This window comes from Ictalurus furcatus, chromosome 5, assembly GCF_023375685.1.
Source record: "Ictalurus furcatus strain D&B chromosome 5, Billie_1.0, whole genome shotgun sequence".
Classification (NCBI taxonomy): domain Eukaryota; kingdom Metazoa; phylum Chordata; class Actinopteri; order Siluriformes; family Ictaluridae; genus Ictalurus; species Ictalurus furcatus.
Genome location: NC_071259.1, coordinates 24,049,565 through 24,075,498, shown reverse-complemented (window position 1 = coordinate 24,075,498; position 25,934 = coordinate 24,049,565). Strand labels below are relative to the sequence as shown.

The 25,934-nt window shown below is 38.0% G+C and overlaps 1 protein-coding gene and 1 long non-coding RNA gene across 2 annotated transcripts; one reads left to right on the top strand and one right to left on the bottom strand.

The window, feature by feature from the left end:
- Window positions 1-1,655: 1,655 nt before the first annotated feature.
- LOC128608002 (uncharacterized) lies at window positions 1,656-6,142 on the bottom strand. The gene is made up of 3 exons (XR_008385988.1): window positions 5,130-6,142; window positions 4,658-4,921; window positions 1,656-3,969 (listed from the first exon to the last, which is right to left on the bottom strand). It is a non-coding gene; the product is annotated as an uncharacterized LOC128608002 (long non-coding RNA).
- Window positions 5,476-25,344, top strand: LOC128608001 (putative helicase mov-10-B.1). The gene is made up of 22 exons (XM_053625351.1): window positions 5,476-5,655; window positions 7,383-7,485; window positions 10,143-10,339; window positions 13,222-13,472; window positions 13,565-13,814; window positions 13,942-14,067; window positions 15,597-15,759; window positions 16,281-16,435; window positions 17,222-17,395; window positions 17,618-17,765; window positions 18,238-18,399; window positions 19,260-19,357; window positions 19,492-19,589; window positions 19,698-19,796; window positions 19,931-20,033; window positions 20,131-20,248; window positions 21,077-21,268; window positions 21,465-21,539; window positions 21,652-21,777; window positions 21,888-21,976; window positions 22,925-23,043; window positions 23,320-25,344. Exons 1-22 carry the CDS (start codon window positions 5,525-5,527, stop codon window positions 23,379-23,381), a joined length of 3,039 nt encoding a protein of 1,012 aa, XP_053481326.1. The 5' UTR covers window positions 5,476-5,524; the 3' UTR covers window positions 23,382-25,344.
- Window positions 25,345-25,934: the final 590 nt, after the last annotated feature.

Below are 25,934 nucleotides of genomic sequence, written 5' to 3'. Positions count from 1 at the left end.
ATGGGTGCTCTGCATTACACACAGAAGCCTGTAAAATGCAGGTCCAGTTAGCCTGAGTGACCAGCAGCCTTTACTGCTGATCATCTGCTTAATGTCACAGACTCTGCCCTTACTTCTTCATTTCCTAATAGCCAGAGAGAAGCTTTTTTTTTTCTTTTTCCTAAGGTCATCTTGCTTGGCCTGGAACTCACTGCAGTCCTACGCTATTCATTCTGTCTTATTTCATTCTTCTTCAAGCAATGACAGAAAAATTCCTTTTCTTTCCCGTGAAGTCCTGCTCTTTTCTCCTCCTCTCATTTCCCGTCGCAGTGAGTAGGACGAGCTTGTAAACAGACCCGTAAACAAGAAGAGACCTCATAAACAGCAAAGGAGCATTATCAGGCCAAACAGAGCCAAGAGTAGGAGGCCATCAAAGCATATGTGAGAGAGGAGCACTTCAGCCCAGTCGGTCATCTTTTTAAAGAGCTAGAATAAATACACACACACACACACACACACACACACACACACACACACACACACAGAGCAGCATGAGTCTGGAGCACTCCTAATGAGAGGAGACAGATAAGGAGGTAATGAGCGAGTGACTGCCTGGCAGGGTGCTCTCCTCTCGGGGACAACAGACAGCTGGAGAGGTCTGAGAGCCTCAAACAGGAGGAGATAAGACAACTGCAGCTAACTGGAGAAACCTCTTCACTACAGATGAACACACTCCAACACAGCCATCCACCTTTATCACAGAGCAAGTGAGTCTGGCTGACAGACAGATAGAAAAAAGACAGACCTGATCTGATATTACCTCTATAGAGAGAGAGAGAAAAAAATGATAGACAAACAAAGATGGAACTAATTCAATGTTACCTCTAGAGACAACTTACCAGATGTTGATTGTAAAGGAAGAAATAAAAGACGAAACAAATAAAATGTAAACAGGCATGCCTGATATGCTTTTTGAGCTGATTTTCGAAATTGGAAGGCAAAATGAAAGCCATTGCTCTCGAACAGCGTAACATCTCACAAGTGCATGTCAGAAATGCATAACTTTTCATCATTCATGCTGTATTATAGTATTAATCACATCTCATAAACCTATTTTTGCCATGAACACACACAGGCTTAAGGTGAATCTAGTTAGTTCCGAAAGTCTCTTAATTCCAATAGACCCCAGGGAACTCCACAACAGCTAGTAGCTCATATAATGACTTGCCTGAATTTGCTTTATGACCAAAATAATATCTGCCACATGTCATAGTAACAGTGTGGCTAACATTCTCCAGGAATCTTTACACTGATGAATTATGTGGCCTGTTTTGGTGCTAGGGAGCATTTTCTGAGCAAGCACTTTAATCTATGTGAGGAAGGTAGACATCTACCAAATGGCCTGCACCATGGTGGAGGCGCATGAGAAATGACATAGCCGCTTGCTATCTCGAGAACACCTGTGGTGCTAGAGAGAGGCTGAAGAACTTTAATTTTAGTGCCTGTCCATGGAGGGCAACCTCAAATAGCATGAGTTACATCTCATAGTCTTAGTATGTGAAGGGCTTATAGGAACCAGTTCAGCCCTCTCAAATCTAGAATTGGACAGAAACCACCATCCATATTCTTAACAGGAAAATATGCTAAGTAGAACTCCTAGTTCTGAATTAGAGGGGCTACCATTTCTTAATGTATATGTGTCTTTTCTTATTCGTAAAGTTGTCTAAGGTTGTATCATAGAGCCCGCTGCACATCGCTATCCAGTCCTACTCAGGCCATCACTACCTGTGGTGTGTTAAGGTGAGGAAACATTCTAGCAGTTTGGAACCACCGGTCACAAGGCCTGGAGGATGTGGGAATTTAAAGGAAAAACAAATCAGAGGGAGAATGATCCAGTGGAGGAAATAAAAGGGGTGACTGGGGGATACTGACTCCTGGCCCAGTGCTGTTGCATTACAAGTGGGCTGACATAGTGGTCTAGCTGAACAGTGCCTCAATTACAATAATTGAGGCACATTACAAATTATTGTGCTAGCCAAGGCTTGCTATTCATCTACATGGTGGGGCAGGTGGAAAACAATGACCCAAGAGAACATAGGAGGTATAGTGAAGGAAACCCACGTATATGAGTATTAGCAGAGTCCGGATAAGTTCACAAGTGCAGGTAGTGAGGGAGGACCACTTAGTAATGACCGCTAATGTATTCACAGACCTGCAGCTCACTAGATGTGAAAAAATCAGAGTACAGAGGGAGTTAGTTTATTTACAAGAATAAACACCTTTACATAGCATTTAGTATTTATATAGCACCAAAACATCAAACAGGAAAATGGTGTTTTTAATCTGTGTTTTTAAGTTCAGCGGCAGTTTAGCCACAACAATGTTACATTCAAATGAGATTATATAAGGTTTGGGTATTGTTCTGATTATTGTATCATCATGCTCTTTTTATGAAAATGATTCAACTTCATCTTCTACCATTTGCAGCATCCATCAGTTGAAAGGTTTATTGTTTTTGTCACATAAAGTAATGCTTTCCCATGAATGACGCTTTTAATGAAGAAGCTCTACTGATGGGATCAGTCTGCTGGCATTCACGCTGATGAAAATAAAACAAATTGTAAAGAGTGAAACAATAGGGAGTAGCCCTTGGTAGCCTTTTGGAGTATCTTGGCTGGTACTGGCGCAGCTGTACCAAAATTAATCTGGAACTGGTGAAGACAATCAAACAAATGGGCTGCATTAAAGAGGAAAATGTGTCCAAAGGAGGAGCACATGAGCCAACTCCAGATAGCAAATGACTGATGGCTCACATACCACTGTGAAATGACAGTGATGAACCCGGCCCAGCCTGGCTCTCAGACCAGAGCCAGAGCTTAACTGTGACTCAGACATTATATGGACCATAAATGTAGTTGGGTCACAAGCATTATATATGATTAGTTACACTTGGACCATCTTTGTCCCGGATTCCAACTATTATAAAACCCTTAAATATGGCTGCTCACAGTTGGACCACTTTGTGATCAACAATGTGTTTCTTATGGCTTATAAGATTTCTTCATTTTAAGATTTGACTTATACATTTCTTATAAATAACCTTTATGTGCCTAAAGTCAACCATACTTAGCCCTCATTATCTGCTATCTGGGATTAGAATTAGAATACTAAAGATTAGAATTAGAAGATATAGTTTAAAAATTAGAATATATAATTAGAATAATTTTAAATTTTAATATGTAGGATACTTAGGATATTAATGAATAGATAAATGCAAGTTACTAATATGAGGCTGCTTTGATCCTGTACTATAAATGCCTTGCTGTTTCTGCTGTGTTCTTGTAAGAACAGGTGTACAGCGCCATCCGCTGGCTGAGTTCAGTGCAGCAGAGCATCCACTCAGAACTGATTTAACAAATGCCATGTTATTTTTTCTGTCATATAGTCAAGATTACAGTATATTCAGATGCAGTATAATTAACAAATTATTAAAATTGCGGATTATATTGACAGGGGGCACAGTGGCTTGATGGTTAGCACATTTTCTTCGCACCTCTGGGGTTGGGGATGCGAATCCTGTCTCCGCTCTTTGTGCACGGAGTTTGCATGTTCTCCCTTGCTTTGGGGGTTTCCTCCAGCTACTTCTGTTTCCTCCCCTAGTCCAAAGACATGTGTTGTAGGCTGACTGACATTGTGTGAATGTGTGTGCAATTGTGCCCCGCAATTGGTTGGCTCTCCATCCAGGGTGTCCCCCACTTTGTGCCCCAAGTTCCCACAGATAGGATAGGCTCCAGGCGTCCTGTGTAGAATAAGACATATGGAAAATGGGTGGAGAGTAGTTTCTTCTTCTTATTGTTGTTGGTGTTGTTGTTGTTGTTGTTGTTGTTGTTGTTGTTGTATCTGTTGTTGTGTAACACCTGTGCCAAATTAAATATGCAGATCCTAAACCGGATTTCCATAATGGAGACGGATGATCTGCTGTGGTGACCCCTAATGGGAGCATTTGAAAGAAGAAGATTGGTTATTTATTTATTTATTTATTTTTATTTTCAGTGCAGTCCTTAAATTTTGCTTGCACTTGTCTGCAAGAGGGTGTGGTTCCATAGCAACCAATTTTGCTGCTAATACCATCACAAAAACATCACCTTCACATGAGGGGGATTTAGGTAAAGTGGGAGAAATTGAGACCAGAGATATAAAGTTCTGAGCATCATGGTAGATCCAGAGCCTATCCTAGGAAAATGTGGCATGAGGGAAGTATACACCCTGGATGAGATGCCAGTCCATTACAGGGCACCATGCGTGCACACATTCACACCTATGGGCAATTTTGAATAGCCAATCCACCAACTCTTTTTAAAATAAATAAATAAATAAATAAAGACAGAACAGTTTGAACAGAACTTTTATAAGGCCAAGGTGTTAGATTAATCTGTAGAATAACCAACAAATTATGAAAGAAAGCTGTACGAGAATTGTTGCTACAGCATTACTTGCACACACACATTCACACACTACGGAGAATGTTGGAAATTTCCAAACTTTATTTTTCCCTTATGGAAAAATCAAGCACATTTAGCATGTAGTCATACATTTTTCACATGTGATTTAGCATATTTCAATGTAAAGTCAAGTAAACATGCCAGAGAATAACATCTGAACTGAAAGATAAAACCACCTGTCCTGAGCTTCTGCAAAAAGCTAACTCCTCTGGGGTTGGGGGTTCGAATCCCACCTCTGCGCTGTGTGCACAGCGCTTGCATGTTATCCCTGTGCTTCTTGGGTTTCCCCTGGGTTCTCCAGTTACCTCCCCCAGTGTAGGCTGATTGGCATTTCCAAATTGTTCATAGTGTGCAGTTGTTCCCAGCAATGGGTTGGCACCCTGTCCAGGATGTCCCCCATCTTATTCCCCGAGTTCCCTGAAGCAGGCTCTCCCACAACCCTGTGTAGGATAAGCAGTATAGAAAATGAATGGATGGTCTACTCACAGTGAAATAAAAAATTTTAATAAATAATCCAAAAACTACTTTTTGTTTTATTAAGTATGTAAATTTAGATTAGATTAAATGAATGTACTATTTTGACAAAGTTACAAAAAAACAAACGTTTAAGAAAACCAGGAATCCAAGCAACAAAACAAACAAACAAACCATATTGCGGTATAACAATGAGCCAATTGTCCTGTAGTGTCTTGCTTTAAGCGGTAGATGGCGCTTTCTCTTGTCACCGTTTCCTACTGACGCTTAAAGTTTGGAATTTTGAGATGAATCAGGTTTGGGATATTTCTCAGCCAATACGTGTTTATTTATTTCATTGTAAACACATAAGGGTCCAGGAATAAGTTCCTACGTGTGTTCCGCAGAAACAAGGACACAATAGACAGGGCTGTGCTTAAGTTTCGTTTCTCCGGTATGGACGGGAGTCTGATGAGTAAGTCGGTTTGACGCCGAGCCCTGTCATTTAACTGCGCTGTGAGTGTGTGAGAGACTACATCCGCACTACATCCTCACTGCACTGGACTACTGGAGCGATTTATCCCTTAAATATGCGGCTTTCTCACTCTGAGGTCCGGGCTGTCGGTCTGGACTTTATTGAGTATTTACACGAGACGCAGAGATTCAGTGTTACTCAGAGAGATGAGCTTCAGCATATCTACAAACACGAGTTCAGGAACAGGTGAGACTTTGTGTTGTTCTGATCTCACGATGAGGACAGTAGCGTATGTAAACAAGTGTTTTTCTGAGAAAATTGAGGAACAACAAAGCTAACCAAACACACCTCAGACTGCCTAAATTTGCTAATCGAAATAATAAATAAATAAATAAATAAATAAATAACGATAAAAAAAGGTGCAAAAGAAATGTTCACTGACAGCTGAATCCATGAGCCACAGGAAGTCAGTCTGAAAAAGTTTCATTAAACCCACAAAAGGAAATTAATGGGGGAAATATATTTCCGATGAGTTTCGTTTACTGCATACTGTTGTTTGTTTCTGTTTGCACTTGGCCCTTCATCTTTGCTTCATGCACGCGCTGTTGATTAGCTTCCTGTGCTTACCGAAGGACAGGGTGTTAAACTGTAGCCTGTTGAATTTAAATGAACAAAACTAAGATTAAAAAAAATAATAATAATGAATACAGATTAATATAAGATGGTAATTAGATATCCTGCTGTTATTAGGAATCCAAACAGATAGTGCTAAAGTCAGTTTATCAACTTTTATTGATTTATTGTCTGCCTTTCATACATTAGTCAAGAGAGTAGAAAACAGAGGAAAATAATTAATTTGCGGCTACAAAATATCAATTTAGGGTATACTTGTTAATTTAAGCTATAATAATAATAATAATAATAATAATAATACATTTTGATTGAGCAAATATATACTTTAATATATATTTGCCAGGCTCAAAAAAAGGAGGTAAGAAAAAAAGTTGTGTTTTAAAAATGGTGGCAAGAAAACTGAATTTTCTGTAAGTTTACTCGTGGTTAGCCACAGGACACTGACGACCGTCAGAATCATTCATTCAATCTTCAAAAAAGAAATAAGGGGAAAATACTTTTACGGATAAGTTTCGTTTACTGCACTGTTTTTTGTTTCTGTTTGCACTTAGTTTATCTTTGCTTCATGCGCGCACAGTTGATCAGCTTCCTGTTCTCACTAGATGACCGGTTGTTAGTTAACTTAAGAAAGCTAAATATAAATAACTAAGTATGTATGTATGTATTTATTTATTTATTTATTTATTTTCACACAAAATTGTTGAGGCCCCCCGAGCGCGCCCTGGCGGCCCCCACTTTGAAAACCACTGCGTTAGATAATGTGGCGTTATTAGGACCCACAACAACAAGTGCTAAAGTCAATTGATCAACTTTTACTGATTTATTATCTGCCTTTCCCACACTAGACAAGGTTTATCTATTGATCTATCTTTCTATTTATCTATCTACATCTAATATATCTTCAGGGTCCTGTGGAAACTGACATACAAATCACATTGTATTCTGTGCTCCATGCTTAATTTGTAAATTAATGACATACATATGTGAGGATAAGACATATCCCTGCTATGTGGCTCAGGTGGTAGAGAGGGTTGTCCACTAATCGTAGGGTTGGTAGTTCGATTCCCAGCCCACAAGACTCCACATACCAAAGTGTCCTTGGGCAAGACACTGAACCCCAAGTTGCTCCTGATGGCAAGTTAGCGCCTTGCATGGCAGCTCTGCTACCGTGAGTGTGTGTGTGTGAATGGGTGAATGAGAACCAGTGTAAAGCGCTTTGGAACTGCTAAGGTTAAAGTGCTATATAAGTGCCGACCATTTATCCATACAAATTATTCTGTATTGGTCACTAATACATTTTTAATACAGTTTTAATATGAAACTGTCCCTCTTGCCCACAGACATGGTGGCAAAGATCCCAACTTCTCTTCACTGCTTTACGTCCTCAAGAAGAACAACAGAGCTCGTGTCACCCGGAGCCGACAGGTTTATTTTAGTGCTAATGTAAGACTGACACCCTAGTCTACAATTAATAATTTATCACTTTAATAATTTACCAGTTTAATTTAGTGCAATATAATTCATTTCTGTTGTCTCTGGTCTTCAGCTTTGCTTTTGTACACACCTTTAATGCGTTACCTAATTAAGGGGGGGGGGTTAGATTATGAAGTAAAATTGGGATATTCACTAGGTAACTATGTAAAAAGAATAATAACAGATACAGGTAGTATAAATAAATCTTACTGATTCCACTCTTATTCTTGTTTTTCACATGAAGTGTTATTTTTCACTCGATTCGTTTATTTTCTTACATGTGATTTCCCCCTCACCCCATATGATTTATTTATTTTCACATGTGATTTTGTCATCTATAGCGAATATATGGTTTAATTTACACATGACTTGTTTCACGATTCAATTATTTTCATGTGGTTTTATTTACAGTTCATTTTTTTTATTAATAATGTATTTATTTTCACATTGTTTTTACACATTTCTTTTCACGTGTGATTATTCCACAATCTATTTAATTTCACATGATTTTGACACATGATTAATTCATTTTCATACGTTAATTTTTTACATGCAGGGCATGTGGTTTCATTTTTCAGTTTCCACATGATTCATTATTTCCACATGAATCTCAGTTGATTTCACATGTGCAGGGCATAACAGGTTAAAATGCACCTTCACATCTGGGTTTTATACATTTTAGTAGGCATATAGTTTTATTATATTTTTTATTTCTGTTCTTATTTATTCAATTCTAGTAATTATGAATTGGCAGACACCATGTTTAAGACACATCACTATGTTTTCTTGCAAATGTAGGCAGCCAAGGATGTTTAGATTTATTGTTCCTCATTTTGTAAAGAGACACAATGGATACGCCCTGCAAAATCTAATATTAAACTGCACCTCAGCAATTCAGTTCAATTCAATTATTTGTATAGCACTTTTTACAATGGACATTGTCTCAAAGCAGCTTTACAGAAAATATAAACACCGTATACAGATTTTTAATGTGTGAATTTATCCCAATTGAGCAAGCCAGTGGCGATGGTGGCAAGGAAAACTCCATAAGATGTTAAGAGGAAGAAACCTTCCACAGAAAACAGCAGTTTCCCCCGGAAGAAAAAATAAGCCACAGACAGTCATTTTGAGATTTCTGATTGTCCAATATAGTGCAGTGTTCAAGTTCAAGTTCACTTTATTGTCATTTCAACTATATACATCTGGTACAGTACACAGTGAAATGAAACAACGTTCCTCCAGGACCATGGTGCTACATAAAACAACACATTAACCACATGAGACGACACAGAACTAAATAAGACCTAAACATGTTTACATAAAGTGCATGTGGAAATGTGTGCTAACAACACAGGACAGTACAGTATTACTAAAACAGGACAGTAGGCACAGTAAGTGACAGTGTAGTGCCGACCAGTACACATTTTTAGTGTGGAAGTGACCGATATAACAGGTAGTGCAAAAGATAGGTGCCAAAGAGTAACAATATAATTTAAAAATGGTATAAATGTAAACATAACATGCTATGACTTAGTCTTCAGCAGATTAGTTTATACCAAACATGGACATAGCAGTTATTGTGGTAGCAGTCAGGTAAAGTGTGTAATAGTGACAAGAAATTGAATATGATATTTTTTTATAAAGTGTGCTCTTATACCTAGCAGTATAACCAGATATCTAAACAGCTGACTTCAGGTGTGTATGGGCTGGAAGGTCAGAGTCCATCTGAAACACACCCACTAACACCTATTAGTCTAGTAATCAACCAAGAAGTTTAATGTTATGTAGAAATCATCAACTGTGGCAGAATACAGGACTCTCCTATTTGTGAATGAATAATTTATGGTATAGTATAATGCAAAAGAGTACAGTGCAATCAACTGAGGAATTGATAGTAATATCTACTGACGGACTGATTATTGTCATTTCTAATATTATAACAAATATTGAAACTTGCATTTGCATAACATTGAAACACTGGATTAGCTGCTAATAGAAATAATTGAGAAATAACAATGTGTAATGTTCCTTTATCACTAAATCTATAATTACATTGAATTTGAGTGGTATTAACATAGAAAATGATACTTAAATGAAAATCAGTGTCGGTTTTAGGCTGCAAACCAAAGGTTTATTGAACAAATTAATTAATTACAATTAAAACAAATGTAGATTTTTCTTGGTTGTTGCTAAACTTATTTACAGTAAAGTACTGCACTATTTTAATGTTGTATAAAATAACACAAAACCCAATACATTTGCTCATTTGACATACAACTGAGCTGAAGGGCCTTGATTGAGTGCTTGAGCAAGACCCTTCGGCTCAGTTGAATGCTGTGTCAACCAAATGTACTGAGTTATGTGTTATTTTATACTATGTAAGATATTACAGTTTATTATTGTAAATATGTTTTACAGTTCTTCACTGTAAATTTTACAGTACCCAGGTTGCCAGCAAATTACTGTAAAATCTACATACAATTTTATACAGTGTCATTTCGAAGAATAATAATGAATTATTATTTAATTTGAAGACAGAGCTGTTGTTACATCGTATTTCAGAAAGTAAAAAAAAAAAAAATGAAAGCAGTACATCTTGAGTGTAATTTGTGTCATTGTTCCTGCAGGTGCGAGTGTTAAAGGACCAGTGGTGGAGACCTAGAGACAGTCAGCCAAGTGCTAGCGCTGCCATTCTGAGCAACTCAAGATCTCCACCATCTAATGATGCTCTGCAAGCATCCTCTCCACCTGCTGGACCTGAGGGTGGTGTTAGAGCCAGAAGGAAACTGGCTCACGAGATCCTCAAGAAGCTCACTAATGAGAGGTGAACACACACACACACACACACATACAGGATTTGTTAACAGTATGTAAAAGAGAACAACAGTAAACATTTTTAGTTTTAACCTTATTAAACACACCTGTGCTGGGTGGGGAAAAAAAATTAGTTTTGTGGCGTTTGGTACTTGTTGTACTTGACTGTGCTTTTTATAAACATGATCTGAAAACATGAAGAAAAATGCTTCAATACAAGAAAAGTGCTGATTTGAATTACAGACAACTAAGACCAGGGATTAAATTTGAGGTTTTGGAGGTGAGGAAGTTTCTGGAAGAGGTTTCTGCTTGGATGGAATGAAAACTTACATCCACACTGGCCCTTTCGAGATAAGATTGGACACCCCTGGTCTATAATGAGCATATAGTTTTTAAGGTACATACTTAAGACTTTAAGTCACACAATTGCCATTTAAATTAAAATACAGTCCCCTTTGAAAATATTGGAACAGCAAGGCCAATTCTATTGTTTTCGCTATACATATATGAAGATATTTGGGTTTGAGATCAAAAGATGAATGAGACGATAGATCAGAATTTCAGGTTTCATTTCCTCATATTTACATCTAGATGTGTTAAACAACTTAGAACATGGCACCTATTGTTTTAAACCATCCATTTTTTCCCCAAGTGATCAAAAATATTGGAACATGTGACTGATGGGGGTTTCTTGCTTCCCAGGTGTGCCCTGTTAAATTGATCGTTTAAAGAATGAATTGCTACGAATGTATACTCTTGGTTTGAGCCCTAGGTTTCACCTGTGAAAACTTTTGTTTTCAAAAGTATAAACCAACATAAAGACCAGAGAGCTGTCTATGGGAGAAAAGCAAGCCATTTGAAGCTGAGAAAAGAGGGACAATATATCAGAGCCAATACAATTTGGAACATCTTGAAAAAAAGAAACCACTTGTGTGCTAACACCCAGACATGGAACAGGTTGATGACAGAAAATTTGTGAGACATCACCAACAACTTCCACACAGCAGGGGTGAAGGTATCACGATCCACCGTTCCATGAAGACTGTAAGTGCAGAAATATAGCGGCTATACCACGAGGATGCAAACCACTCATGAGCAGTAATAATCAGAAGGCTAGATTGGAATTTGCAAAGAAATATAGAGTTGTGCCACAAAAGTTCTGGAACCAAGATTAACCTCTACAAAAGTGATGGAAAGGCTGAAGTGTGGTGAAAGAGAAGAAGATCTCCTAATGATCCAAAAAATAGAAACTCATAGAATCATAGCTCAAGCTTGGGCTTGCATGGCTGCTTCTGGAACAGGCTCACTAATGTTTATTGACGTTGTAACTCATGGTGGTAGCAGCAGAATGAATTCAGAAGTCTACAGAAACAATTGGAAAACAGAATCTGTCTTCCAATTGTCATGGCTAACAATCTTTCCAGCCTAAGTCAAAAAACTTCAGAGACAGAGAGTAAGTAGATGTCAAAAAGTAAATAAACTTTATTGAAACAATAAAGTGAGACAGTCTGCAGAAAGTCTAAATTATGCAAACACACACTACCTTTTTATACCTTTCTCCACAGTGTACTCATCTTAGGTGGGTTTTGCCTTTCCTCATTAAAAACAGACCAGTCTTCTTCACCACAATTAATTATTCATGTCTATATTTATCTTAAATTTGTAGAGCATGCGCAGTTAGTTGTTTTCTTGAAACGGTTTTATGAGGACAAGGTTTCTTTTTTTTAAAAAAAAGGTTTCACTCAGTCACGAGTCTTCGTTTTTTTTGTTTCTCCCTGACCTTGACCAACACTCCCTTCTTAGGCCTCAATGAGTTTCTGTCTGTTTCTACCTGCTGTCTTAGCTGAAACCTACCTCCCCTTCTAAGGCCTTATCCTAACTCGTTAATTGGCATCTGGCCTTATTTGCTTCTGTGGACGAAGATCACAGGCTGGTACAGAAAAAAAAAAACAGTTATTGTTCAGTAAAACACAGAATTCATCTAACTCAATGCACACTTAGAATATAACTGATCAAATATTGTTCTGTGGATTTAGATTATGCTTCTAAATATTGATTATACATATAGATTATGCTTGATAACTACTATTGATTATTCAGTTATGCTTAAGTAATAATTCTGAATGTTGGTTAAACATATTGATTACACTTCATAAATATTTTCTATACAATTTACAAAGAAATGCATCCAAATTATTCAGGAGGACACTAATACAAAATTAACTGCCAACTCAACAAAGGACTTCATCAGGGGGAAAAAAATAGAAGTTCTTCTCCTGAAGAGGAGACTGAAGTGAGAAACCCCCCCCCAAACTGAAAGAAGCTGGAGTACGACAAACGTACTACATACTTTTCTAGTACTTGAAAAGAAGCCAAGAAAAGCAGCACAAAAGAAAAATGCAACAGTTTGGTGATGTCAGTGGGTCACCGGCTTGATGCAGTTATTGCAAGCAAGGGATATGGAACCATATATTAAGTGTTATTTACTTTAATTTACTTAATCTGTAAGTGACTATCTGTTCCTATATTTTTGCTCACCTAAAAAGTGGGTGGTCTGCCACCAAATGTGTCATGTTTTAAGTTGTATGACACATCTAGATGTAAATATCAGGACATTGGTATACAAAAACAATAGAATTGGCATTGGTGTTCCAATACTTTTGAAGGGGACTGTAGCTATAGTTTCTTAATTTCAGCTTTACATTTGTTTACCTGAAAATTAGCTTCAGCTCATTCAGAACAGACAAGCTTGTCAATGTTTTTTTCCCCAATTTTCAGCAAAGGGCTTGAACAATTAGAAAAGGCTCCTTTAAATTCATGTGAAACATTGACATGTGAGAACACCTCTATCCTCATTAGAGCCACCTAACTATAATGTTGCTTTTTTCTCAGATCACAGTTTGTGGCTGACAAAAATGGAGTTCGGGTCCACCCTGAGATGGAGATGGAGATGGAGATGGTGGATGGGAGAATGTGCTTGTGTGTGGACAGTGCAGAGGTTTATGAGTGGAAGGTATTTGTTGAAAACACAGGGCAGTATGTGGTGGATTTCACCTACTACTCACCACTGCACTGGATACACTGCTTCGTATTTGAGGACTCCAAGAAAGTCACACGCAACAATCCCCTGAGCCTACTTCCTGGTGAGAATAAACCCATTTTCACTGTTGGACAAATTCAAACTAGATTGCAATTCTGCCTGCAGTTGTTTGACAGTACCTGTTGTGTTCACCAGGTGAAAAGTATGAGGTCCTGGTGAAGTTCCAATCGAAACATGTGGGTATATACCGGGCTACGATGGCTTTCGAGTTCAAGTTGAGCAAGGACCCAAGCTCCACTCCGTTCCACATTGTGCGCTATATTGAAGCTGAGTTCAGCACACAGCTAGCTAGAGAGCTGGCACCCACTGAGCCCTACACACCCTTCAGACTGAGCAGAGACCAAACTAATGATGTTACTGTCGTTGAGGGAGAGCGACCTGAAAAGTATGCATTTAAAAAAACTTGAGGCCTGTTTCTAAAGAAATGTTTATACTGTAATAATAGACTGGCTTACTGGACATTTTTATTCAAGAAAATCACTATCACTCACTGTTTGTGTTGTCTCTTGTAGCCTAGCCATACAGCGTCTTCAAAATGAGGTCCTTTTGCTTCACTATAAATGCCCAGACTATGTCGATGACCTGATCAACTTTCTGAAATTCCCACGTTTTCCCAAGCCCTATCTGCTGCAAAAGAAGTAAGTAGGCTATAGCATTCTTCAAGCCCTCACTACTGATAATTAGTTATTGATAATTAGTCATTACACCACAGCACTGCTGAATTGCTGATAGTTCAGCTGTCAGACAACTCACAAGTTTATAATAATGTGGTTGTTCTGATATTATATCATTTCTGTAGTAACAGCTCATTCACAGGGACTTGTATGGTGGATTTATTTAACATTTATGAAAGGAGTCTCCAGTTTCAGCACTTTGTGATGATCAGTAAGTTTTCTTTCATGGGAAAGTCTTCAGGACAGAGGATGTTGCACAACAAAAATTGTAACTCATCCTTTAATAAGAACATTGTAATATATGCCAAATTGCTGTGTTGTAACAGGAATGAAACACTTCAGGATGTGCTGCTTGCTATAAGCAGTAGTTCGTAACCTTAGATTTTGGTGGGGCAGGACGAAAGAAATAACGACACAGCCTCAAACGAAATCGAGAGGCTTGATTGGATTATGTTATAAGATATAATCTAGTGAATTTTTAGAGTGATCCTGTAATAGGCCGTTTTTAGATGAGTTTGTTCGATACAGCAGGTGTATATCCCGTTGCTATTAACCAGGGTTGACATGTGTCTCAGCAAAAATTTCAATCATAACTCTCAAAAACCACGCAAAAGTCTGTAACCTAGCCCCAAAAAAAATTGCCACCGGAAAAGATCGACAGATTTTTCTCCCGTTCCTCAGCCTTTACATGGGAACCAAGATCACATGCATTTCTAATGTACAGAAGTTATTCACTCCTTCATCCCTCTTTCCCTCTCCCAATCCTTGTATTACAATATAAGTGGTTCTATACTTTATAGACACACTAGCTACACTTGCAGTTTGCCTTTGTTTTTAGAAATTACTTACATTTATTTGCAATAGAACAAGGCTTGGTGGCTGCAGAGCAGAGTTGTAAACCAGTCCAATTTGGCAACCCCATCTTTACTGTCTTGTCTGTAGCTCCTTCTCCTAAGCATAGGGTAGCCAAATTCTTGCCCCAATGAGCCTCTATAAGCATGTGTAGCAATTCCCATTTTCACCACTGGGTGCAAGGATAAGTCTGGGGAAGCTTAGTGGGGTTAACAAGACTGTGCAACATCTAGAAAGGCGAGCAAGTCAATGGAACCTTGGCTTATATCTCTCGAATAGCAATTTAAAAACAAAATGTTGGTCACTTCAAAGAGGTAATTAGTATTTCTATTGTATTTAAAGTGTATGGCATTGTGAATGAGGACTTTATGAAGATTAACGTTTATTGAATGTCTGAGAGCCCTACCTGCCCCTATGTACAAGTCGCCCTAGAAAAATTCTCCACCATGCTTTGCATCAAGCTGCATCATACCACCCCGTCATTGATTATTTTCGTATATGGCAGAATAAGTGTTTCATTCCTCACTTAATTATGATTACTGTTAGTTGGTATTGACTCACTTTGCTTGAATTCATAGAGTTTATAGGATGTGTGTGTGTGTGTGTGTGTGTGTGTGTGTGTGCGCACAAATGGTGGTTAGGTCTCTACTGGAGTCGCGTCTGGATTTTTGTAACTATACAGAGCGCTTCCAGCATCTACTCTACCTGGAGGAACGCCAAATGGAGGTGGACATCAAGAAATATGACAAGCATGATGTCCCCATGACGAAGGACACCCACAACAGGAAATTGTTGGTGCTTGAGGTAAATGCAGAGCGGTGTTCTAGCTTCACTGTCCCATCTGCTAATGAGATTTTTAATCAGACCTGAGCCACTTTCTTATGTTGTCCTACTTTAGATCAGACTCATGTCCAATATGTGGCCATGCAACATGAATGAGAACAGTCAGATCCATGTGGTGTTTTCCTAATGTCCATGCACACATCACCGAGTGTCAGCAGTGTGGCAAAACACCAGTGGTTTACAGCAACAGAAATTATATAACAGAAATATATAGAGTAAAAGGGTGGGGAAATTGGTAAATGATTGACATTTGGGGAATTGATTCAAGTAGTACTGGAAGGAACCTACTGAAACTGAGTCATTTTGTGAAACTTTTGCTGGAAATTGATGCCCATCAATTTACCATCTGAGCAAGGAAACTTGAAATGTGAAAAGTTTTAAAATGAATTTTCATGTTAATTATCAAGACAATCGCATACATTTCCAAGTCCATGCACACGCATAAGTGTGGATTCTTCTCATCTGTACCATCCTGTCTCCAGGTTCCAGGTGTTTCAGAAAATCGTCCGTCGGTGTTAAGAGGGGATCATTTGCTGCTGACTAAGACTGATGACCTGAATTCACAGCCTATCACCAAGTACAAAGGCTATGTGCATCGTGTGGAGCTTGACCGGCTCAAACTGGGTTTCTCACAGACGTAAGGCTGCCTGCATCTTGTGGTTTCCATAGCACTTGTTTCCACTGCATCAGCTCTCTGTCCTGAATTGTGTGAACATTTCCCTTTAGTATTCATTCCCCTTTGTTTTGTGAGTTGTCTTTGCAAGGTCTTATTGTACATTTGAGCCTTTAAATCCGAGCATTGTTTTTCTCAAGTTTTTCTCCTGTTTAACCCTAACCCTAACCCTTCTTTGTATTTCCTGATTTTTGATTCATAGCCGTATTCTGCAGTGCAAAATTGCGGATTACAAACATGATATTTTTGAACTGTACCACAAAGCTGGATTTCCTCATAAGCAAGTTAACTTCAGGGTAACACTGCAGTGACTTTGTGTTATTACATCAAAATGGCGGCTCACCCACAAGCAAATTGTATCACGATAGCAACATATTGTCAGGTAAAGCAGGTTGGAGGGGCATGCAAATGCAGTTTCAAGTTCAAAGTGTAATAATAATAAAACAGGAACAATATTGCAATGTGCAGCTCCCGAGAGGGAAGCGATGCTCTACACGATAAACTTTATTTATGGACTTTAATGTTGTGAATTCTTTATATTTCTGGATTTCTTGAGTTAATGCTGATGTTTGGTGAAAATTTCATGTGAATAGCCTCATTGGAATTATATTTACTGAAAAACATTTTGACGCGTTGAATACTTATTTCCCCCACTGTGTAGGTATAAAGGGGGTTCATGACTTTGGAATTTATTTCCCTCATTTTAAGATTTCGGACTTTAGCTAATGTCTAGTGTGTATGGTTTTGTAGGTTCTTGGCCAGTTTCATAGACAACATGAAGTTTCAGGTGGAGTTCACCATTAACCGGCTCCCACTGAGACTCCAGCATCGTGCTGTGCAGCTGGCTGTCCAACACAAGCTTGAAGAGGTGCTGTTCCCTAAAGAATCAAATGACCCAACCCCAAGGCCAAAACATTCACTGAGGTCAGTGTTACAGATCAGATGAGAAAGACATCGTATTTCTGCTGGAATTTGATGGAAATGCGTTTACACTAGGTGTGTGTACATGTGTTTCTGTAATGATAGGCACAAGTCCTTATTATGTAAGCACCTATATTTACTAGATTGTTGGAATAACTACAAAATGACTTGTAATAGCCTTCAGTAGAAAAATAGTATAAACTGACGTTGTGTGTTTGCAATTAGCCTGTTTGACAGAAAGTTGGAGGAGAACCTTGAGCAATACACTGCAGTGTGTAACATTGTAGCTGGTGTGTCTAAGCCGGCACCGTACCTAGTGTTTGGACCTCCTGGCACAGGAAAAACAGTTACTATGGTAGAAGCCATTAAACAGGTGGGACAGGTTTTAGCATCCGCACACACCCACTACACTCTCTGTAAACACAAATTCCCTGGGCATCATGCACTTGTGTTGTCTCACACATGCACGCGCACACACACACACACACACACACACACATACAGAACATGGGCAGACAATTGAATAAATGTTAGTGTAAATATACAGAAATAACTGGACACACATCACCACATACTCAAGTAAACCGACTATATGTTCACTCTACTATGCTGAGTCTCTAGATTTCACATTGCGAGTATAGACCACACCCTTAATTAAATTTGGGAATGGGGATGAGAATTTTATATGAATATAGCTTCAGCCATAGAAGGTATTTCATAACTGCATTTGTTATATTGCTCATTTGTTGTCATAGCCACACTAATCATATTAATATGGCATTAATATCCATGAGATTAGATTGTGACCCACACATTATTTATTTTTCTGTTTCATCCTCTGTCAGGTGGAGAAGTGTTTCCCAGATGTGCATATCCTAGCATGTGCTCCTTCTAACAGCGCTGCAGATCAGCTGTGTGAGAAATTACTGCCACATGTTGACACTCACAAAGTGTACCGAATGTACGCCAGCAGCCGCAACCCCGACCAAGTGCCCCCCAGTCTGCAGGTTAGTGTTTGTTTTTCAAATATCAACAGCAGGGATTATTGTGGTCAGGTAAATTTATTCCTTTATTTTGTAATGACATTGCAAGTTACTCATTATTTTCTAAAATGTCAGATGGTATAGCCAAAATTGACAATCTGGTTTGGACCAAAATTGGACTCTTGTACTGGCTTTCTGCAAACATCACATTAGGTAGATAAGGAGGGAGTTAAGCAAACGTGGCAGTTAATAAAGTCTGCATAAAATGATTGATTACGAAGTAGAGGCAAGATTTCAGCTCATGTAGAGAGTCAAGCGCTCGTGTTCATCAAATGCAAACGCCAGGACTGACATTTACCATAGAATAATAATAGAAGTAATAATAATAATAATAGAAGAGAATAGAAAAACATCCCATAATCCAAGTAATTACTTGTTTTGCATTGTAAATGGTCAATTTATTATATATATATTTTTATTACATAGGAAATGCTTACAAATTAAACCACTAAATTGTAGTTGCTTTAGGCAGTCAGTGCATCGGTGCGTCTAAGTGGAATCTTTAAAGACAGTTTTTTCCCTTTTCACTTTTGGAGATAACCAGAATTTAAAATACTAGAGCCTCTGGTTCATATAGTCCATAAAAGAGAAGCATATTTTAGTTAAAGAAAACTTGTAATTTTCAATACTTCATATAGTAGAGCATATCAAAAATTTCACCATGTAAATGGTTTTCCAGGGCTGCTTATAAAACATCAATTTATAAATATGCTAATTTTCACAAATGGTGCCAGTATTGATGTGTGTGTGTGTGTGTGTGTGTGTTTATAGAGCACTACTCTACTGAGTGTGGTTATGCTCATGTATGTCTTCTGTTTCTGTAGGATGCTAGTAATCTTAAAGGTGATATGTTTGAGTTTCCATGTAAAGAAGATTTGATGATCTATAAGATTGTGGTCACCACTGTGGTTACAGCTGGCAGGTAAACGTCCATTACAACGATCATTTCTGTGGTTCGTCATTAAAATACACAGATGTTTAGGACTACCTGTTAAAAAGTTTCCTCAAACTCGTCACAATTTGTAAGTGTGTGTGTGTGTGTGTGTGTGTGTATAGGCTGGTCACAGGTGGGGTGCCTGCTGGTCATTTCACTCATATCTTTGTGGATGAAGCTGGCCATGCAGTGGAGTGTGAGACCATTATTGCCATAGCTGGTAAGAAACATATTAACCGATATACTGGAACACTAACTTTACGGTACTGTGCTTGGTCTGTATGTGTGTATTGTAAGGTACTACAGTTTGAATTGTGTGTTTGTGCAGGTCTGCTGCGTGCAGAGACAGGGCAGCTGGTGCTGGCTGGAGATCCGAAGCAGCTTGGACCGATTCTAAGGTCTCCATATGCTATCAAATATGGCCTTGGTGAGGTGCTCTCTTATTTCGCACTTGGAACTAGACTATATGAATTCATTGCTCATTGCCCACATTGATCATTGTAGTATGCCCTGTCTCTCTATCTACCCAGTCTCACTCTAAGCTCTCTTTCTTATCTGAAGGTCTATCACTTCTGGAGAGGCTGATGACTAAAAATCCACTCTATGAGAAAACAGATACCGGATTCAACAGTAACTATGTGACCAAGCTACTGCGCAACTATAGGTCATGTCCAGCTTGACTATTTGTCTCTTTCGATCGGAAGTTATGTAACTCATTACTTCCTTTTAACAAAGGTGTTCTCTCCTATGATCGTATGCAGGTCTCACAAGGCGATCCTGAAAATTCCTAATGAGATGTTTTATGATGGAGAGCTGCAGCCATGTGCAGATGAATTCAGTACCAACTTCTACTGCTACTGGGAACACCTTCCCAAAAAGGTGAGATAAAGATGTGCATTACTCTAAAATGTAAAAACATGGAATATTTGAATTCATTCTCTTTTTTTGGGGACCGTTATCCCACGGGATATGTCATTGCATTACATTCCTACAGTATACTGTACTGATGCAGGGAAAGCATCCTTCAGAGTTGTAGTTAACACACATTACTCTGTGCTCACACCTTGTGTAATTCCTGTCTTGAGTAATGCTTTTTGCAATGGTTTTTCTGGTAGTGTGTGGGTGAATCAATCACAATCACAGTTGATTAAGATAAAGCTTGACAGCATTGCAGGAAAAAAGAACCATATCACAGTCCCTCTTGCTCACCACGTTGGTTTGCATGTCATCTGCACCTCCACTGAACCTTTGTGTCTCATTCACTCTGGCCACTTTCCATCACAAATGGACACTGTCTCCTGTCACCAACATTCATTTACATGAATGACGTCCATCCACTTTGTCGCATCGCGTCACTGCCAGTGTGAATACTTGAACTACTGTTTAAGACAGGTTTGCTAGGGCTGACTGAAGTTTTGCTTAGCCAGTGGAGTCTTTATATGAGTCATTTGGGATTTGTTTTTTGTTACAGCATCACATGCTTCGTCTAAATGTTGTAATTATTTTTAGACAAACTTTTAAGTTTGTTAATATATTTTTTGCAATCAAGTGTGTTACAGAACTGTCATTTACACTTTTTTTGAAAGAATCGGGAGGAGTCAGTGTTCTTATTCACTCCAGGTGAAATCGCTGTAAACCCTATATGCACTTTGTACGTATTTGTTTGGCAGTGTTTTCTCAATATCACTTGTTGTATTTGTCTGTCAGGGTTTCCCTCTGATTTTTCATGGTGTGCCAGGGAAGGATGTGCGCGAGTTAAACAGTCCGTCTTTCTTCAACACCAGTGAGATCACCGTCGTCGTTGACTACCTGAAGAAACTGTTGTTGACGCAGGGCAAGAAATGTGTTGCCAAGATCTCACCCAAAGACATTGGCATCATCACCCCCTACAGGAAACAGGTAGGAACGAGCACCCGCCAGCCAGGAGAGCCACATCCGCACCTGGTATTTACAGCCATCTTGAGTTATCAATTCACAAGGGGATGTAGGAGTAGAGATTCAGTCTGATGTTTTTCAAATTGCTGAGCCAGATAGCATACTCACTCCTCTCATTGCATGTGTCTTTCTGTGTATTTATTTATGTGTTGGGTCACAGGTGGAGAAACTGCGGAAGGCCATCACAAAATGTGATAAAGAGCTGAAAGCCTTCAGGGACATTGAACACCTGAAGGTGACACTGAGAGTATTTCATTTTGGTTTGCTATGGCCATGGCATGGCCTTCAGTACTCCATCATTACTTCTCCTTCACAACATTGTCAAAGTGTGTGTGTGTGTGCTGCAGGTGGGCTCAGTGGAGGAGTTTCAAGGTCAAGAGAGGAGGGTGATCATCGTTTCGACTGTCCGCAGCAGCGATGAATACCTCGAATTAGACTCCAAATTCAACATTGGTTTCCTTAAAAACGCAAAGGTACTTCAAACACAAGCATAGACACACATTAAGCACACTCACACAATCTCATAACTTACAACAATATCTCTCTCTCTCTCTCTCTCTCTCTCTCTCTCTCACTTTCTCAGAGGTTCAATGTTGCTGTGACACGAGCCAGGTCTCTCCTCATTGTTGTGGGAAACCCTGTCATCCTCAGTACCGATACAAACTGGTGCAAGTATGCACAATGATCTGCACTTTATTCTCATCATCTGCACTGAATTTATTGCATTCACTGTTAATTAATTTCTAAAGTGCTTCATTTCATTTGCTTGTATTGAATTACTAATCTGGAGAACATTCCTTTACAAATGCATTGCAATATTAAAGAGTATGTAAGTTTATTTGAAAGAGTGAACATCATTACACTTTGCTCTTGTAATGCATACATTTTGCACGAAGAAAATTTTAACTTTCTGAAGCTAAAAAAATGCAATAAATCCAATTTATTTTATGAACACTATGTGTATTAAATATTAATTTAAATATAAAATAAGGCAATTCCACATCATCAGAAATATTTGTAATTTTCCACCCACAGTAATGTTTTGTCTGTGATATTTAAGTCAATTTTACATTGCTTACTTACACATATAACATAAAATCGTAAATTTACAAATCCAAAACATCTATTTAGCAATAAGTGCCTGTTAAAACCATGTTAGATTGTGGATGTATTCAACCCACTTTAATCTTTGGAACAACTCCAGACACACAGAAACTTGGAGAAAGTGTGGAAAAAACCAAGGTTAAATACTGTCTTTTTCAAAGTGCTTCTCAAAGATAAACTCCATAGCAATCCACATTCCTGTAACTAAATCACAACAAGGCCTTGTGGTTTTATTCAGGGTCATTTAGCTATCTTCAGGATCATTTAGATTAAAAGTATAGAAAACAAATTTCGATATATCTGCATTACGCAAATTCTTGCTATAACATTAAAAAGATTCAAAATAAATAAATACCAAATCCTGAAACTAGTTCTGAAAGGTCTAGTAAGCTGATGGCAAGCATACATGCTCAGATAGAAGTGTATTCTGTGTATTATTTTGTTCATACTGTATATATGTGTGTGTGTGTGTTTGTGTGTGTGTGTTTGTGTGTGTGTGTGTGTGTGTGTGTTAAGGTTTATTGATTACTGCACTGAAGAGGAAGGCTGTACTGGTTTGAAGCGCAGCTCTGTAGAGGGCACAGAAGAAGTGGTGGCTCGGCTCATGGCCCTCAACATCCGTACAGTGGCTGAAGGTCAGTACTGCACTGTTTATGGAAAAACTGCCTGGGCCTGAATTGTGGGATTAGCTCTCTCTCTCTCTCTCTCTCTCTCTCTATATATATATATATATATATATATATATATAATATATATAATAAATACAGTACATCAAAGAAGTATAGAATAAGTCAAATTAAAGAGAGAGAATAAAATAGATTAATTAGAAGTGTAAGGCATTACACCATTTAAGAAATGCTTACTCTTTATTTACCTTTATTCTTTCTCTGTGTTTCTTATTCCACCTCAAGTGGACACTGAAGAGAGTGTCATCCAGCAGTATGAAAACCCAGAGTGGAGGAATGAACAGTAACTCGCGCTCGCTCTCTCTCTCTCTCTCTCTCTCTCTCTATCTATCCAAATTTTGAAGCTCCAAATAGCGCTCACCAATTCATTTCAAATACGTGAGATTTGGGGACTGTGCTGTAGTATAATTGCTAACTGTGGTAGTAATCTGTTTAAGGTCAGAGATTATGCTTAATGACAGTATTACTCAGGGCATGTTTGGTATAATTTTTATCCATATTTCACACACACACAGCCCTGGTTTGCATGGGAGGCATTCTTCCTTTGTTCCCACCGACTCATTCTCAGGAACTTAATTAACATATAGTTCCTAATCCTAATCAGTGCATGACTGTATTTATATGGTTAACCCAAAGCTGAAGTTTCCTAAGCTTAAGTTATAGTATATTAGACACGTTAAAATCGATCTCTGAAAGGTAATGTAAAAGGCTACTACTTGCAAGTTTAAATGAAACCTCTGACAAGTAAAAAGGAAAGACCTAGGCTTGCATGTTGATATAAAACTCTGAGCTGACAACATAATTGTTTATTATAGGCTATATAAAAGCCTCTGACTAGGAACGTCATTTTATGATGAAAGCTTAGCATGAAACTGTTTTAGCTTAAATATAATCCGAACACTGAGGTATTAAACTTCTAGCACTAACTAGAAGATTATTCTTTGGAGTCAGATAATGAATTAAATGTAGTCAGATATATAAATCATAAATTAAAACACGCATTCAACCTTCGGCTGCACATATTTCTGTGCTTGGTTATAGGAGAGCAGTGGGCTAAGTAATAAACCCTTTATATTTTAGCCCTACAGTGCAGGATACTATTCAATTCGATTTTATTTACATAGCAGCTTTATAGAAAAGCTACAGCACAAAAGCAATGAAAATTCCCTAGCATGTTTCTGAAAGCGTTCAGTAGCGATACATGCCTTGTGACATAGTGCTTTGCTATGCTGAATGCATCTGTGCGTGTGTTGATAAGCAGTAGCCATAAAGGAATAAAGTTGGGCAGCAGTAATGAGCAGGTAACCAGACCGAGTATACGCTGGGCTTACTATCATAAAGCATTTCTATTCACCAAGATCCCTCGTTTCACCCATTCCAGACCCCTAATCGCTAGCTGATGCTAGAATTGCTAGTTTAGACATATGACTAGTAGTTTGTGTGAAGGTGAACTAAAAGGTGTAGCTATTAATCTGCCAAATAGTCCAAATTACAAGAAACTTTCACAATATATCTCAATATGATACCGGGACATAATATTTGAGAAATTATAAAACCATATAATAACCGATTTAATTGATATAATAAATCAATTTCCATAAATTTAATACCTGCTCTTTGAATGTATCAATTTGCATCATTTATGAAGTGACTTTCAGGATTAATCATTTACAAAAAATTAACATATTTTCCTGAGCATCCTTTAAATGCCCTAAATTGTATATTTATTAAGACAAACATGCAAATCGGGTGCTTTATTTTGCTTATTTGAAAGACACGATTGCCTGTAGAATGTGAGTAAATATGTTTGCACGTTTTTTGTAGGTTTTATCAAATGTGCATTTATTTTTTGCACGTACAAACTTTTAATAAATCAGGGCCTTCATTCTTTCTTCTATCCCTGACCCTCCCTCTAGTGCCACCTGGTGGCCATGCATCATAAACAGCTGCATTACATATACATGTTCTGCCTCCATTTTTTTTGTGCAAGTCCATAGAAGCTGCAGATCATTTATTATGAATTATGAATACTTGTACAACATAAATGATTCCGAATTATACTTAAACATCACTTGAATATTGATTATAATTACAGATCATTGACATTTGTTGAAATGACATTGCAGTGACCATCTACCATCAGTGCCATCAGAATGAAATTTTTTGAAATTTAGAACAGAAATGCCTGCTGAATGTCTTAATGAAGTATAAATGATCTATGCAGAGATTTTATTAATCAGGATTTTTTTATATATATATAATATATATAATATATATATATATATATATATATATATATATATATATATATATATATATATATATATATATTATTTGTTAAGAGTATGGTATCTGGAATGTTTGAGGATGATTTTGACTTTATCTGGACACTGTGTCTATAAGATAAGAGTTGGAATCTCATTAATAAATTGTAATACAATGTTTATGTTGTTTGAGTTTGCTTTGATTAAGTATAATATTTAAAAAGTTACTTAAATACACATTTAGCTTTTCCGACTAGATATAGCCTTACACAGAGTCACCACTGTGTCATGCCCCAGGTTTTTTCTTTTTCTTTTTTCTTTCATACACAGATCGTAGTTTCACTGGTCTGAAAATATGTTCTTCAATTTTTGAGATACGGAGTTGAGAGTTTTCCTTTGCTATGCAGATGAATATAAAATATCACCCGAGGCCCAAAAGTGCTGTTATTTACACCCTTACTAAACATGATGTTTTTTTTGTGTGTGTGTGTGTGTGTGTGTGTGTGTGTGTGTGTGTAATGAGCAATTTCCTTTTCGTTTCTTGCCACACTTTGCTCAAGCTGCTGGCTGTCATTT

Bases quoted from the DNA above. Each gene is read 5' to 3' on its own strand.
- LOC128608001 (XM_053625351.1), top strand. From the start codon at position 5,525: ATGCGGCTTTCTCACTCTGAGGTCCGGGCTGTCGGTCTGGACTTTATT. The intron at 19,590-19,697 runs GTAAGAAACATA...GTGTTTGTGCAG, and splicing joins GACCATTATTGCCATAGCTG to GTCTGCTGCGTGCAGAGACA. The intron at 21,540-21,651 runs GTGACACTGAGA...TGTGTGCTGCAG, and splicing joins GGGACATTGAACACCTGAAG to GTGGGCTCAGTGGAGGAGTT.